At 47.3% G+C, this 16844-nt stretch overlaps 1 protein-coding gene across 4 annotated transcripts in view; it reads left to right on the top strand.

The window, feature by feature from the left end:
* Nucleotides 1–16844, top strand: part of CHST11 (carbohydrate sulfotransferase 11) — a 265295-nt gene that overhangs the window by 115254 nt on the left and 133197 nt on the right. For all 4 annotated transcript variants that reach the window (XM_043881859.1, XM_043881858.1, XM_043881861.1 and 1 more), the window contains exon 2: nt 10430–10515. In XM_043881859.1, coding sequence (XP_043737794.1) covers nt 10430–10515 — 86 coding nt within the window. The remainder of the gene's footprint in view (nt 1–10429; nt 10516–16844) is intronic.

Below are 16844 nucleotides of genomic sequence, written 5' to 3'. Positions count from 1 at the left end.
ACTTAAATTCCTTTTCCATGTCTCCTTTATTTATTCCATTTGTTCCATTTATTCCATAATTACTTTTAATAACAGTATCATTTTTTTGAGTTGTGAATGCTGCAATTTGTTCACGACATACCTAAGTGAACTGGGATTTAGGAAATTATTCCTCTGATCTTGGACATCTTAGAGTGTTTACAGTGTTTGGCCATGGGATGGGAAATATTATAGTAAACATCTTTGTGCATAAATCTTTCGACTTGTGTTGAATTATTCTCTTGGTGTAATTTCCCAAGGGTGATTGTTGGCGTTGAAGGCAGTAAACATCTTCACAGTTCTAGTGGCGTGGTGTACATGGGGATATTTTTTTAAAATCAGCATTCTCTCTGCTAGCGTCTTGTGCCAGAAACATGTCAGGAGAAAATAATACAAATGAACAATTTAAAAAAAGATAATTTCCATCTTTAACTCCTCTAGACGTATGGAAATGAAAATGTGGGTTTGTATAGATTGGTGACTGGCTGCCTTGGAAGCCTCCAGCTCTTTGTTACTGGGAGTAAGTCTTTCATTGTGGGAGACAGTCTCTAGCTGGCCCTTGCTTTTGGGGAAAAGGTGTGTACACTGTCTGATCTGCACCTCTGCCTCAGCATCAGGCTCCTGTGTCCTGCTCATTGTGAGCAGAATGGTTAGACCTCCGTCGTACACCACCAGCTGTGACGAGACTTCCTCTCCCATTCATGAAATAACCTAGTGTCTACAGACTGTGTGTATCGTGTACACAGCCTTGAGATCTGGGGTTGGAATAGAAGAGGATTTTGAGGTGCTTCTTTGGGAAGATAGAGGAAAGAACATACTGGATATCAGGAATTATAGTGTGCTATGCGTTTACCTTGGACCAGGTGCTGTTCTAAACACTTGTCATAGATGAATTTATTTAGTCCTCACAACATCCCTAACTTTGGAGGCATATCTTTATCCCCATTTTACAGATGGGGTCACTGAGGCTGAGAGATTGACTCTCTTGTCAGGGTCACATAGGATGTGAACCCGTGTGTATTCATTTCCTAGAGCTGCCATAACAAAGTACCCATGTGTGTGTGGGTGTGTATGTGTCTCTGTCCTCTCCTCTTCTCATAAGGACACCAGTCACTGAATTTAGAACCTGCTCTAATCCCAGACTACATCTCTTAATAACATCTGCCAAGACCCGATTTTCAAATAAGGTACCTTTCTGAGGTTCTGAGAGGACATGAATTGAAGGTGGAGAAATGGGAAAGAAACCAGCAGCGGAGGCGGGAGCAAGTTTTAACCTGCTGGTCTTTCGAGAGGGTGGGTGATAATCCCCTTGGTCTTTCGAAGAGGTGGTGTGGCGGGGAGTGAGTGGAGGAATCCTGTGCAAGAGAGAGGGGTGCCCGGTGCAGCTTGCCCGTGTCGGCGTGAAATGACCCAGCCCGGAGCCAGCTAGCTTTGTGTACCCGACGGGAGAGAATAGGTCTGGGGTTAATGCCCTCCATGCTTGACTAGCTTAAGGAAAGGTACCTAGAATATTTCCTTTCTCAAGCAGCCCCGTTATTTCTTATCCCGTGAGTCTGAAGCTGCGGGGGAACCCCAGAGGCAGACATAAACGTCTCCAGGTCGTAAAATCAGACTTGGAGCACCAGCCACAGGGAAGAAAGTATTTTGGCATATTATCTGCATCACTGCAAAATAGATTTATAAAACATGCCAGGGAAACTGCAGGGGAGAGTGTAGAAATTCTCCAACAGGCAAGGAAAGGTAAATGAAAATTAACTGTACCGTGCCCATAATTACTCGTTCAAGGTGTAGAGAATGTAATTAATATGATCTGGACTGCCGTGCTGTCTCTCTTGTTTTATTTAAGTGAACATAAAAGGTAATTTATAAGGGTTTTCCTAGGTTAACTGCCAATTTAATTCCTTGAACTCTGTTTTTCCACAGGCTCTTAGGTTTCTCAACAATAAAAGGCATCCACCGCTTAGGGGCTTTCAGGAATTTGTGCTGAGGTCTGGGGGTGGGGGCCGCTTTGCCTTCATCTGAGATGCTCAGCCTCTCCACCCTTGGCCTTAACCCAAAGGTGTCAATGCCTGTTAATTCTCTGTTAATGTGAGTGTTTTCATGTCACTGACTGTGGCAGTTGTGTACAACTGACAGAAGCTTTTAAAAAAACTTAAGTTGCAAATCTAGCAAGCTATCCTTTAAGTTAAGCATTTTACTCTTCAACTCATAAATCTTGTAAATTTTTAACAGTTACATTTAGGGTAGCCTTTGATTAATAATTGACCCTGGAAGAAACTTCACCTTCCTTTAACATTTTAAATTGCCTTTAAAATTTCATGTATTTAATGTCCTTTTAAAGCACTTCAGTTGTCTGATTAACAAACATACCTAAATAATGTAAATCCAAGACCTAAATGACATACATTAAGTTTCTTAAATGTTCTAACATTATATGTAAACTTAGAAGGTTTCAGTTTAAAATCTCAAGTCAAATAAATTGCTCAATTAAATCCTTCATCTGGGTGAAAATGTTAGTTGCTCAGTTGTGTCCGACTCTTTGCAACCCCGTGGACTATCGCCCATGTGCAAGGTAAATCCTCCTACTCGAGGTCAGCATCTTAAAAACATGAATCTTAATGGGTTTTCTTCTTAAACATCTCTGTCCGTATTTTAAAAAATAGCCTTATTGAGATATCATTTACATAAAAATTCACTTATTTTAAGTGTAGAAGTCAGTGAATTTTAATGTGTTTGCAGAGTTACACAACCGTCACCACAATCTGATTTTAGTACATTTCCATCACCGTAAAAAGAACGTTTGTGTCTATTTACTGTCCCTCTTCTCTGTCCCCATCCTCGGCCTTAGGCAGCCACTAGCTGACTCTCTGTGTCTTTGTATTTGCCGATTTTGGGCTTTTTTGGGTACTTACCTTGAGATCATGCTGGGTTTTTAAAAAGGAAGCAATTTTGACGTCTCAAACAATTTTGGGGTCGCCTTCTCCAGCAGTCTTTGGGGTTCCTGCCTCTGTGGCCAGAAGTGTCTTTGGGAGCTGACCTCTGGTTGAGGGGCCAAGCTCTGCCTCTAAATGGGGGCTCTTATGGCCCATGACCCAGACTCAGGACACTTACTGTTGAATTCGGATGGCTTCCCGTGGAAGCCTGGACCCCACCTGGTGGCTTCATGCCCTCTGATGGCCTGTCCACCTGCTGGGCCGAGGAGTTAGTCTCTCAGGGTGTCTGACTCTGCGACCCCATGGACTGTAGCCCGCCAGGCTCCTCTGTCCATGGGATTTCCCAGGCAAGGATGCTGGAGTGGGTTGCCATTTCCTCCTCCAGGGCATCTTCACCCCCTTGAGACTGAACCCACATCTCCTGCTTGGCAGGCAGATTCTTTCCCACTGAGCCATGAGGCCAAGCTGGCAGCAGAGAAACTGTTTAGGAGGATTTGGTCCTAGCCCCAGAGGAGGTGATGGTGGCTCGGGCCAGGTGTGGGGGCCAAGATGAGCTGATGGAGAAGGGGGGTGATGGGAATTAAGAATGACTCCTGGCTGTTATGTCTTCCCAGACAGGTGCATAGTGGTGGTGTCCACTACAGTGGGGGCCACTAGGGAGGGGTGTTTCAGGGGTGGAAGTCGTGAGTTCTCTTAATCAGCATTTACTGTGTTCAGCAAGCTCAGGTTGAACCTCTGTGAGCCCTCTTGTCCCTGACCTGACTCTTCTAAGATACCTGAGTCGGGGAGTTTTGAACCATGTGTCATGGCCCATCAGTTGGTTGTAAAATCAGTTCAATAAATTGGACTAGTATTAAATAAAGCAGAGCAGGGAAAATAGTGCATCACATGTAGTGAAAGTGAAAGTCGCTCAGTCGTGTCCAACTCTTGGCGACCCCATAGATTATAGAGTCCATGGAATTCTCCAGGCCAGAACTGGAGTGGGTAGCCTTTCCCTTCTCCAGGGGGTCTTCCCAAGCCAGGAATCGGACCCAGGTCTCCCTCATTGCAGGTGGATTCTTTACCAGCTGAGCCATAAGGGAAGCCCAAGAAAACATGGAAACTGGGTACAGAGGAGAGCAGGAGTCAGGAGCCCCTTTTTCTAGTCGCAGCTGTGCCTCTGACCATCCGTGGGCCTCCCTGTGTGCAGGGCCCACCCTGTAAAACGGGGCAGGAGGCAAGGCAGACCCCCCTGGGTTCGCCCCATCCTCCCCTCTTTCTCGCCTTCACCTCTCCCACACTGCCTCAGTGGGCAGATGGCAAACGTTACCAGTCAGGAAGGCCATTACTGAGCTTTGCATCCTGCCACCTCTCTTGTTCAGTCAAAACCGATTCGGAGGGTGCTTTTCCCCAGCTGTGCGTACCCAGTCCCCTTTTCTGGTCCCTAAAGGCCCTTCTTGTGGTCACCGTGCCTCTGCCAGCACTAACCTCTCTGACTGACAGCTCGTTTGCACTTGGACAGGGATCTCGGGCTTCTTGAAAGTCAGCACAACCCTCTGTTGGGGGCATGTTTTCGCAGATGTCCCAGGATCATCTAAAAGACAGAATGATTTGATTGCCATTGGTTTTGGTGAGCATATTTGATAGCCGAGTTCTTCTCCCGACAGGTAAATGTACGGTATACAAGAATATTCTTCAAAGCTGAGAATCAAAGTCCTTTAGTGGAAGGTTTCTATGCCGTAAATCTCCTGGCTCTTAGATGAAACTGTTCTTTCTCTTCTTGAGTTTCACCAAGCCATCTACCTAATTCTTAGATTTATACCCTTGACCTTCATCTGCCAAAAGTTTAATTCATTTTAGTTCTGCAGCCACAGGCTAGGCGTCAGGAGCTTTGAGGAGCTTACAGTAGGAGGGGAGATTGACATGGGAACTAACTACAGTAAGGGTTCAGATTAGCCCCAAATCAGAATCCCAGGGGCCTCAATATTCTGGCTGGTTGTAGGGTCTCCACTAAGGAGAAGTGGATCTAGAGATGGTTTTGAATTGCTCTGGGCTGTCCCTGTTGAAGGAACTGTGAGAAGGAAGGAATAGAAAGTTGGAAACTTGAAGTTTGTTAATGAAATATTAGCGACGATGTTGGCTGAGCGACTTTACTTTCACTTTTCACTTTCATGCACTGGAGAAGGAAATGGCAACCCACTCCAGTGCTCTTGCCTGGAGAATCCCAGGGACGGTGGAGCCTGTTGGGCTGTCGTCTGTGGGGTCGCACAGAGTCGGACACGACTGAAGCGACTTAGCAGCAGCAGCAGCAGGCTGAACCCAGCTCCTACTTCAGTGTTTGGGGTTCCTGAAAAGTCCCCTGTGAACACAACTGTAATGAGTGTCTGTATCACATCTGAAGGCTCTGGTTGGCTGGAGAACACTGCCTGAGTATTCAGGACTGCCTTTTTTTCTTTTTTTGCCTGGCCTTATCCAGTCGTGAGTGCCTATGACCTGTAATGTGTCTCATTTCAGAGGAGCAGAGGGAGTATGCAGGGTTGGACTCCAGCTCTGCTGCTCACTAGCTATGTCAGTGGGTAAGTTCCTCCACCTCTCTGAGCCTCAGTTTCCTGGTCTTTAAAATGGATGTGAGTCCACCTGTCTCCAGGGTGCTTATGAGGAGTAGAGGAGAGACAGTATGGCAGGCTAATATTTATGGAGTGCTTGTCAGACTCATTGCAGGCACCTCCCAGATCCACGAGAACACATCATTACTTTGCTTTTTGTTTGTTTAATTCCTTTGACTAAGAAAGCCAATAAAAGAATTTTGAGGAAGTTTGCTAGGAAAGAACAAGTTAACTTCTCTTCTTTGCTGTTAGTAAGTGGTTTGGCTTGATACCTTGGAGCTGAAAAAATATCTTTGAAACTCTCAGATGACCTGTTGTTTTGCTTTCATTCATTTGACACAAATGTGTGAGTATCTGCTACGCACAAAGCACTCCCTTTGAGGGCAGGAGACCAGGCAGATGAGAGCTGCGTGGGGCTTGGCTGCCAGGGCCTGGAGTTGGGGAGGACCAGTTAGCCTGAGGCGGTGGGGTAGGCCTGGTCCTGCTCTCCCAGCCCTGCCATGGGGCTTTTGGCCATTCTGTGCCCTCCTGGGGCCTGTTTTCTTCTCTGAAAAGGGGCTGGGATGGTTTTTCCAGTAGTCATGGGCAGATGTGAGAGTTGGACCATGAAGAAGACTGGCCGTGAAGAATTGATGCTTTTGAACTGTGGTGCTGGAGAAGACTCTTGAGAGTCCCTTGGACAGTAAGGAGATCAATCAATCCAAAAAGAAATCAACCCTGAATATTCATTGGAAGGACTGATGCTAAAGCTGAAATTCCAATACTTTGGCCACCTGATGTGAAGAGCTGACTTATTTGAAAAGACCCAGATGCTGGGAAAGACTAAAGGCAAAAGAAGAGGGTGGCAGAGGATAAGATGGTTAGATAGCATCACCGACTCAATGAACTTGAGTTTGAACAAACTCCAGGAGATGGCTGGGGGTCAGGGGAGCCTGGCATGCTGCAGTCCATGGGGCCGCAAGGAGTCAGATACGACTTAGGAACTGAACAACAGCAACCATATTCAATAAATTACATGAGATATTCAACACTTGATTATAAAATAGGCTTTGTGTTAGATAACTTTGCCCAACCGTAGGCTAATTGACATGTTCTGAGCATGTTTTAGGTAGGCTAGGTTAAGCCATGATGTTTGGGAGGTTAGGTGTATTAAATGCATTTTTAAACTTATATTTTCAACTTAGGATGAGATTATGAACTGATAAACCATTTATAAGTCAAGGTAGATCTGTAAACACAACTGTTTTCTGGGTCCAAGAAATCATACTGTGAATTGAACCAGTTAGATTCTTACAAAATGGTCTTGCGATTCGTTCATGTTTAGAAAGGAGAAAACAAGTCCTGTAGCTAAAGGAAACTCGTGGTGGGTGGGCAGCGGAAGGCCACCGTTATATGTCCTCAGGGATTCCTTTCTCAGGGCTTTTGATCATCAGACCTTTCATTTTCAAAGGAAAAAAATAACAGCAGCCTGTTGCCACTGGCAGTTTCCTTTTTACATAGCAGGAAACAATGTCTGATGGATGTAAAGGAAGCCTTGAATCCTACATCATTCATGAACCTCTTTGAGTGCCTACTGTGCGCCAAGCATCAGAGAAACAACATGAATACATGGAGGGGGCCTCTGCCCCCCATACCTGATGTCTGGCATATCCAAGGTGCTTAATAAAAATTTGTTGAGTAAGAAAATGAATACAGATAATAACTGTGAATAGTTTTTCTGTCCCGTCACATCATTTTGATGACTCCTGTAACACTGGGTTACATTTTAAATCGTCTGTCCTAGAGGTGGCCAGCCAACCTGGTCTGGGACTATTGAGCAGGAACTATTGAGATGCTTGGTGGCCTTGACACTTGATGTTGGTCCAGCATGGCAGTTGAGAGCATGGGCTGCCTGTGTTGGAATCCTTTCTTCACCTCTTCCTAGTGATGAGACCTGGGCGGGTTCCCTGGCCCTGCCTCAGTGTTCCCATCTGTAAAGTGGGGACAGTGGTGATGCCCACCCCACAGGGTCGTGGTGTGGCCTACACGTGTGCGCTGCTTGGTGCACTTTGCCCTCTAAATGCTAGCTGCCACCCTCTGCGTGTGCTGGTCCCTTGACCTCCGATGTATTAGACCCACAGGATAAATAGACCCAGCTGCTATTTATTTGGGTGTGAAAGAGCCCGGTAATGAGGTTTGAGTCTCAGCTTGGCAGCTCTCTCCCCACATGGCCTCTGCCTTGGTCGAATTCCTGAGGTTAAGGGAGGCTCAGAGAGGTTACCTGGGAAAGGCAGGTCCTTCCTTCACTATGTGAAGATTACATGGAACCCAAGGGCCCAGCACACGAGGCGCCCTCCATAAATGGCAGGATTGTTGTCAACCCCATAAAAAGCACACCAGGCCCCTTGGCTTTTGTGGCCTGGGGTGCCATAACTGGTTCACGGGGCGCCCAGGGAAGTCGTGGGCAGGCCTGGAGGAGGCCCTGAGGGCGGCCAGCCTTGGGAAAGGGCCCACGTCGCAGGCCCCACACGGTCAGAGCATTTTAAAGGCCTTGTATTAGAAAAATAAACCAATTAAATAATACTGCCCCCCATAAAAGCTGACTTTTAATGGGTTCCATGGTGGGGTTTTTCTCTGTGGCGGTCTCGTAGCCATCGGTCTTGGGGCGACTGTCTGCCGCCACGGGGAGAGTTTAATCTTACATGGGGTGGGCAGAATTTTACAAGTTTTATAGCCGTTTTTCCTCCTCCGAAGTGTTGCTATGTCGTTGTGTGCTGAGGGCACCCTGCATGCATTTAACAGTTTACCTCGTTTGGGGTGGAAATGAAAAATGAAGTAATAAATTAAAGAAAAACACAACGTGGATTTTTCCCCTCTTCTTGAGGCAACCATGGAAGAACAAAGAACCAGTGTTTCCCCGGACCGACTGCTTAATCAAATTCTAATGGCTTTTATGTATGGACCCTTGCCCACGGGACCCGCCTCCTCCCCAGAGAGGGCTCCAGGGCACAGGGGGTGTGTTTGGGGCTTGTCCTGCTGACCCCAGGGTAGAGGGTCAGCAAACGGCAGCCCAGGGGCCACATCCGACTCACTGCCTGTTTTTGTGAAATGATTGGGGGAAAAAAATCAAAAGATTTCCTGACACGTGAGAATGACAGGGACTTGAGGTTTCAGCGTCCAGATGGAGCTGTATTGGCACATGACCCCGCCCATTCATTGTTGTGGTCTGTGGGGCTGTTGATCTGCGCCTTGCGTAAGGTGCAAAGCCCAAATAGTCTCTTGTCCTTTATGCAAAGGTTGGCTGACCCTGCTCTGGGAGGTAAGGAGGTGAGAGAAAGCAGCTTTGACTTTCTTAGAATTGATGATTTATTCCACGGGCTCAAAGTGACAAGTCAGAGGAGGATTGAAGGAGAAGGAGATGATTCTTTTGGGACACCTTCCAGAAGGAGTCAGCTGCTGGCAGAGATGACTCTCTCCCCTTTTCTGAGCTCAAGTTGGCTTTGGAGCAGAGGGGCCTGAGTTATCCCTCTCCAGCCAGGTCTCCCCATCTGCAGGTTTTCCCATCAGAGAATCCCGAAGCCTGGCGTGAGGTCTGGTTAGCTTCTCATCAGCTCCTTTGATGGCTGGAGAATAGAGAAGTTCCCACCTACCCTCCCAGGAGGCAAGCGCTTTTTATCAAAAGTTTTATGCAGACCTAAGATGATGATCTCCAATAGCTTCGGAAATTTGTACTCTTTGGCCAGCTCCTGCCTTAAGCATTCTGCATATAGTAGTGACTCACTTAATCCTTATAGTCAACCCCGGGAGTGAGGTCCTCTTCTCACCCCCATTTTACAGATGAAGAAACAGGGGCACAGAAAGGTTAGGTATCTTGCTGAAGGTCACACAGCAGGTGTGAGGTAGGACCAGAATTCAACCCCGGGGTGCTCCAGGGGTGTCAGCTGCCTGCTGCCACTACACAGGGCTGCCAGTCCTTTGGGCCTGTGAGAGGGTCTGCTTTCCTTGTTCCCTCCCGCCCCTAGCATGTCATTTCATAGGCAAACAGTCTCCTATGTGAGAAGGAGCATTTGTTCCTTCCTAAATTCATCCTGCCCTCCTCCATCCCTCCATGTTTCCACCCCTCCCTCCCTCCAACATAAATTATCAAGTGGGTGACTGTATTAAATTCTGTGTGAGGGAATGAATGAGTGAGGATGTTTTGTGAACTCAAAGAATGAAAAAAATAATCTTTTTCCTTTGAAAAGTAGTCCTTGGTATCCTCAACGCTGTTGGGTTTTTTTAGAAGTTTCCTTAACGTCCCTCTTTTATTCACTCTAAGGGCTACCTCTGTCTGTATAGAACCATAAACCCTCATCATTTCTGATATTTGTGTTTTCCGCAACCTCACATACATGAGACTCTGGGGAGGCTGGGCCTCTGACTTACCCTGTGGGAAGAGCCTGTTCAGAGGAAAGGCCCTGTGCACCCTGAAAGAAGGCTCCCACAGGAATGAGCTTACCACGCAGCTTGGGGACCAGGAATAAAAGGTCATAACTGACTGTGGAGGGAGAAGGCTACGGATTTTTAAAATACCACCAAGTCTGGTGTCGGTAGAACTTACTCTCTTGGGGTAAATGTTACACTCTCTTCTGTTAAAAGTTCAGGATTTTATCAGAGATGCCTGTTTTGTTTCCTGATGGATTTGCCAGGCAGAATTTTTAGCGTTATTTGTGTCCTTCTGGGTGTGGACATGCCTGCAAACTGGGGAAGACCCATGGGGCCCCATGGCACTGGGCGAAAGACTAGCTTAGCCAGAAGCTGGTTCTCTCTATTCCTTTCCCACCTGCTGCTTCTTTCCTCCTCTGCGCCTTTTTCCTCGTCAGACAGCAAATGTTTGTTGCCTATTTCTGATGAGCCTTCGCTTTCTCTCCTCAGTCATGCGGAGGAACCCCTTTGGTGTGGACATCTGCTGCCGGAAGGGGTCCCGAAGCCCCCTGCAGGAGCTCTACAGCCCTACCCAGGTAAGCCCTGGAAACTTCTTTGCTTCTCCACTCAGAGTCCACGTGTCAGCTTTTTGGGGAGGCAGAGGGGTTGAAAAACTCCAAAATTCTGGTCTTTGGGGATTTGAAATTTCTTTCCACTGCCTGGGTTTTTACCTTCAGCTGGTTGCTTTCTCGGTCACCCTTTCTCTATAGAGTGGCTCTGAAGTTCTAGCAGGAGGTATTTAGAATGAGAGGAACGGCTTGGTGGAGTGCTGGATTGAGCTTTGAACCTGCTCAGGTTTTGGGTCTGAGCACCACATAGCTGCAGGTGCCAGCGAGGGGACTCTGGAATTGCAGGGCCTGCCAGGCCGTGCAGTCTCCCTGTTGATGTCCCCAGAGAAGGCCCACATGGGGGATGAACTCACCACCAGATCTCATGTCCGATTATTAGAGCCCAACGATGCCCCCAAGAGGTGCATCTCACTGAGCCAGTCTGATAAGACCCTTGTGTGGGGAGACTTTTTGCCAAGTGACTGTCATGGTAAGTTGAACTTGATTATGAAGAGTTCCTCTCTGAGCAAAATAAGCTCCAACCAAGACACAGTGCTCTCCATGGAAAGCTAGGAGCAAAGGGAGGAGGCCCTGTTGCCATGGTGATGGCATCGTTGGTGTGTGTGGGTCTTGATGAGAAAACTTCAAGGCTGGCCCTTTTAGGAGGACGTTAATTAGCTTGTGATGCCAAGAACTGGTGAATGAACAACTAGTGACCCATTAGCTGACCTTTGATAGCTGGTGGGAAAGGGGGGGGAAATGTACTGCTTTGGCTATAATCTCTGAGATTGATTTTGTATCAGATTCTTAAGTTAGTATTTCTGTGGACCAAGGTGCTTGTAGAGGAAGAAACTCTTTGCTTCCCCAGAAGTGCTGAATTCCTGGAAGTCTTGCCAAGGGATGAGCCTGAGAACTTTCTGATTCCACATCTCTTTCTTGTCTTTCACCCTTTGAAAAGTGGACTCTTGAGTTTGTGCAAAATGGGTGGCCTAACCATGTTAATTCACTCCCTTCTTTCAGCCCCATCACTTTGGAACTCAGTGTGGTGGGGCCAGATTAACCAGGTCATTGCGAACTCAGATTCCCTGTTGTCTCCTTTACTGGGCTTTCTGGTAACTCAGCAGGAAATTGGCCTTTTTAAAAATGGTTACTGAAGTATAGTTGATTTACAGTGTTGTGTTAGTTTCAGGGGTACAGCAAAGTGAATCAATTATATATATACACACACATATATACAAAAACTTTTTTTGAAAAAAAGCTCTCTTCCACTATAGGAAGATACTGAGATACTATACATGGTGAGTATAGTTCCTTATGCTATACAGTGGGTCCTTGTTGGTTATCTTGATTTGGGTTTTTGTTTGGTGTCCCAATAATCTGATTACTATAGGCCAGTCTCCTGCCTGTTCACACATTGGTCCCAGGAAGAGACTTCAGTGGAAGGGATTTATGGTTGGTGAAAGTGGAAGTGTTAGTTGCTCAGTCATGTCCAACTCTCTGCGATCCCAAGGACCATAGCCCACCAGGCTCCTCTGTCCATGGATTTCTCCAGGCAAGAACACTGGAGTGCATTGCCCTTCCCTTCTCCAAAGGATCCTTCTGACCTAGGGATCGAACCCGGGACTCCTGCATTGCAGGCAGATTCTTTGCCTTCTGACCCACCAGGGAAACCCCTCTTCCGGTAAGCCATGTTGAAAACAACATGTGCTACCAACACACAAAATGTACCTGTCTCTTTCAGTTGACATCCTCTGTTCTCAGATTAGTTTCTCTTTTGAAACAAGACTGCTGAAGGGCTTCTGTTTTCCTGAGCAAATTTCATGAGCAGCAGATGATGTCATGGGAAAAGCTGTTTCTGAAGTAGATGTTTCTCTGGACAGGGAGTCTGTGGACTGTGTCTGCACTAGTCATTGTTGCGTCCCCAACCCTGGCCTATAGTGGGTGCCCCCCGAGTGTCTGTGATTGAAAGAGTGAAAGTCCAGGTTTAAATTCCTCCTTCACTCCCAGCTGATTGTACAACCTTGAACATGTGATGAGTTCTCTTTAGGGTCAGCTTTCCCATCTCTCCAGAGCGTTGGGAGGATAAAATAATTCTGATGTGTCAGGGGCAGGGTAAACATGATTCATCATTGTCATGATTGTGAGAATGGCTTCACTACTGGAAGCCTTGACTCAAGGGTCAGACCTGGGTTCAAAGTTTGTTTTCTTCATATACCAGCTTTGTGAGTGTGGGCAAGACACTTAACCCATCTGAGATTGCCTCCCTCCTTTGAAACACGGTGCTAACAATTCCTGCCTTGCAGGCTTCCGTGAGAAGATGTGCCTTGCTCGATGCCTCCTATGGAGGTTGCTCCTTCCCAGATCCATTCATTCATTTACTCATTCATTTTTTCATCTTCTGTTGTGAGTGCCCACATTCTGCAGCACAGTGCCAGGCACGGGCACAAAAGGCTGAGCAGGGCTCGTGTGGTTAGGCTTCTGTGTCTGCTTCTGCTTGTTATTCCGAGGTTGACTTGAGGGGGTTACCTGGTGAGGGAGACCCGGCTCGGTCCATTTGTTAACCAATCAAAGAAGAGAAAACGTTCCTGGGTAGAACGTTCCATCTCTTCCATCTGGCAGTGTTGGACGAGGTGCCCACTTAGAAGCCTAGGACCTGGGCGGGGGGGGCGGAGATGGGGCTGGGGAGGCGTCCCTGGGAGCCATTTGTGAGGGAGTTGGTGGGTGAGTCACCAGCCTCCATCAAGAATGTTGTGGGCAAGCTGTCTGTCCCCTTTTGCTGGTAACCAGGAAAATGTCCCTGCAGGAAGATCTCCGCGTTTCCTCGGGATGTTGTCCCGGAATGTTTTTTTCTTAGGCTGGTTTCCTTTACAAGCTGCAATTATGTTCTCTTCCCACGCACGTTCCGTCGGTGGCGCTTCTCCGAGAAACTGTCTTCGTGATCTTTGGGATGGCCGTGGGCTGGAGAGTTCAGAGGAGAGAAGGGGGCAGGAGCTCCTGTGGAGCCAAGTCTGGTTTTGCATCCACAAGACATTCACACACGCTGCATCCCGTGGGGCTTGGCTGCGGTTGCTTGTGTTCCCCTACCAGCCGAGCTCTGGAAGCTGCTAAGTCTGGACCGATGTTATCACGGGGCAGATGACAAACACTGTAATTGCTAGAAACCAAACTGCTCCCGGAGATGCCATTTCCCCTTTTTATGCTGACTGGTTATTTGGGTTTGATATATGATGATGAAAACAGGAACTCTGTGTTTTGACAATAAGGAAACCAGCATTTTGGCAAGTAGAGCCATCTTAGTTACTAGGTACTGGGACTATAGGCCAAATGCTTTCTGGGTGCATGCACGCTAAGTTGCCTCAGTCCTGTCTCTCTGCGACCCTGTGGACTGTAGCCCACCAGGCTCCTCTCTCCGTGGGATTCTCCAGGCAAAAGTACTGGAGTGGGTTGCTGTGTCCTCCTTCAGGGGATCTTCCTGACCCAAGAATGTTCATAAACTTCTCATGGAATGTTTGTGTCAAGCCCTAAAGTAGGTAGTACACCCCCATTTTACGTACAGGACAACTGAGGCCAAGGAAGTTGTTACACAGCTTGTAAGAAGCAGAGTAGAAATTCAAATCCAGGACAAGCTACAAATCCATTTGTCTCCGTGCTGTATTCACTGTCGCCAGCAAAGTTCTCTTGGCAGGAATTATCCCATCCAAAAAAGAAAAAAAAAAAAAAAATCACATCCAGATTTTCACTGGACAAAAATCTTAAAAGCTCCCTTAGGAAAATTGGCTATAATCTGCTTTTAGTGTCCAAGGCTTTCTTATTTTAGTGCCTCGCACACCCCTAACCATTAAAACAACAGTGGGTAGAAACAAAGTTTGTAGGTGATATTCTTAGAAAAACTGTACTCTGATGTCTTATAATTTTCCTGGTTCTCCGCTGTCTTCCTGGCCCCAAAATAAAGCGTAATTGCTGATCATATCAGCTGGTGTCAAGTCACCGAAAGTTCAAGAGTTGCCAACTGCATATTTGCGGGCCGAGCACATGTGCGGGCTGCCCCGCTCAGCCCAGACAGCAGGGCAGAGCTCTGCTGTCAGCCATTGATAGGGCATAATTGCCCCAAAAATGCCAGCGAGGGGTGGGACAGCCTGTCTTGCCTCACCCACCTCCCGGTCCTCTCGTGGGTTCCCCGAAGTCTTCCTGACATCCCTCATGTGGTTCAGCCCTGCCCTGCCTGCTTCTTTCTTTAGCTTTTGCACTTGCTCTGTGATTACTATGTTCCGAGAAGACAGATGCTCAGTCCAGGGGCCGACCAGGAACTTTTAAGTCCAGGAGGCCTCCATGCATGCACCAGTGGCCTGCAGACCTTCCTAGGGGCCCCTGAGGACCAGAAAATTCACTATTTTGACCAGTCAATATTTTATTGTAATAATAATTTTAAAAATTGGACCTTTATTGGTGCAGTCTTCTATGTGTTAAAGGATATTTACTTCTCCATAAGATGGGCTCCAAGAAGAAGGACGGAGAGAGGGAGAGAAGGGAAGGAGGAAGAAAGTTACTGTTTATTGAATGTCAGTGACTTTCCACACGTATCTCATGGAATCTTCACAACAATCCTAGAAGGAAGGTATCTATAACTCCATCCTTCAGATAAGTTAACAGGCTCAGAAGGGCTAAGCAATTTGCCAAGATCCCATAGCTCCTTAATGGTTGTGCTGGGTCCATCGGACCTGGAGAGAAAGTGGGAGGAAGAACTTCTATCCCATTATCTTTTCTGGGTAGAAGAATGCTTTCTTGAGGTTCTGTTTCATGGTGACTGAAGCTGAGCTCAGGGTAGTTGCAGAATTCCTGAAGGCAGGGGCCAAGTTTCATGGAATGCACGGTAGATGTCCAATAAACAATTGCAGATTTGTTTTTTCTCATGGAACATGATATTTGGAGCAGTCTTTCTATACTGGCTGGAGCCAGGCTAAGCGGGAGTCCCTTCCTACCCCTTCCCCAAGAACTCTGCTATGGGATAGTACAGCTTGGTGACATTTGGAAGTCGGGGTCTTTGATTAAGTTTCAGATTGAAAAAAGTTGTCCAAGGGAAGGTAGGAAACTCTTCCAGTTCCAACTTAAGTAGTTTTCTGAGCAAGGCTTGCCAAGGTTTATTTCGCCTACAGATGTTTATCAGATAAACAGAGGGAAGAGACATGGGGAAGAGAGGCATGTAGGTAACAGAACATGACCAGTGCTGTGTGATGAAACCGGAAGCGTCTTGGAAGTTTGTGGGAGGATCAGGAGTGAGCAGTTAACCCTTTCAGGGGCAGGGCACAATGGGAAGCTTTCTAGAGCAGGCAGCATTTGAGCCAGGCTTGGGCTTCCCTGGTGGCTCAGATGGTAAAGCATCTGCCTGCAGTGCGGGAGACCCGGGTTTGATCCCTGGGTTGGGAAGATCCCCTGGAGAAGGAAATGGCAACCCACTCCAGTACTCTTGCCTGGAAAATTCCATGGACTGAGGAGCCTGGTGGGCTACAGTCCATGGGGTCGCAAAGAGTCGGACACGACTGAGCGACTTTACTTCACTTCACTTCACTCTGAAGACATACCAGTCTCCATCGGACAGGGCAGAGGGAATGGCATTAGAGAGGGGTGAAGCCGCGGGAGTGGGGCGTACAGGTGGGACAGTTCATGGCACGCTCAGAGAACGGTGATGGGTCTGTAGCAGGTGTGAAAGAGCATGTTGGAAGCTGACTGGAGAGGATTCGGAAGAGAGGCAGGTTGGTACCAGCTTCATAAGGCTTGTTCACACTTCCAGGGGGGTTCGTGGTCCCTAGAGACCCCCGGGGATGGTGTGCAACTTACAAAGCAGCTTCTGCTTCTGGCTCAGCTGCGTGTTAACTTCTCCTAGGAGGTCTGGCCCCTCCTCACTGCAGTCTCCTCCTCAGTAACACGAAGGGGTTGAATTGTATCCATGCTTCCCCACACCTTGTGCACTCATGAGCTTTGAAAAATCACCAGTGCCCAGATCCCCAGGGATTCTGATTTTTTTTTTTTTTTTTTTGGTTGGTTTGGGAGAGGGCTGGGTGGAACCAACGTTCCCTAGTTGGTTCTGATGGGTAGCCTGAGTTCTGAAGCACTGGGTTGGAGATTCTGGAAGGACCCCTCCAGTTTTGAAACCTTCAAGGGGACATCTCTGGCAGTCCAAGGCAGGGGTGTGGGTTTGATTCCTGGTCGGGGACCTAAGATCCCACATGCTGTGCAGCATGGATAAAAAATAAAACAAAAAAATAAAAAATAAAATCTTCGATTCTTTGGTTCTCACATCACCTGTTACATGAAAAGGA

This window comes from Cervus elaphus, chromosome 22, assembly GCF_910594005.1.
Source record: "Cervus elaphus chromosome 22, mCerEla1.1, whole genome shotgun sequence".
NCBI lineage: Eukaryota > Metazoa > Chordata > Mammalia > Artiodactyla > Cervidae > Cervus > Cervus elaphus.
The sequence above is the reverse complement of the archived record's forward strand: the minus strand, read 5'-3'. Positions and strand labels throughout refer to the sequence as shown.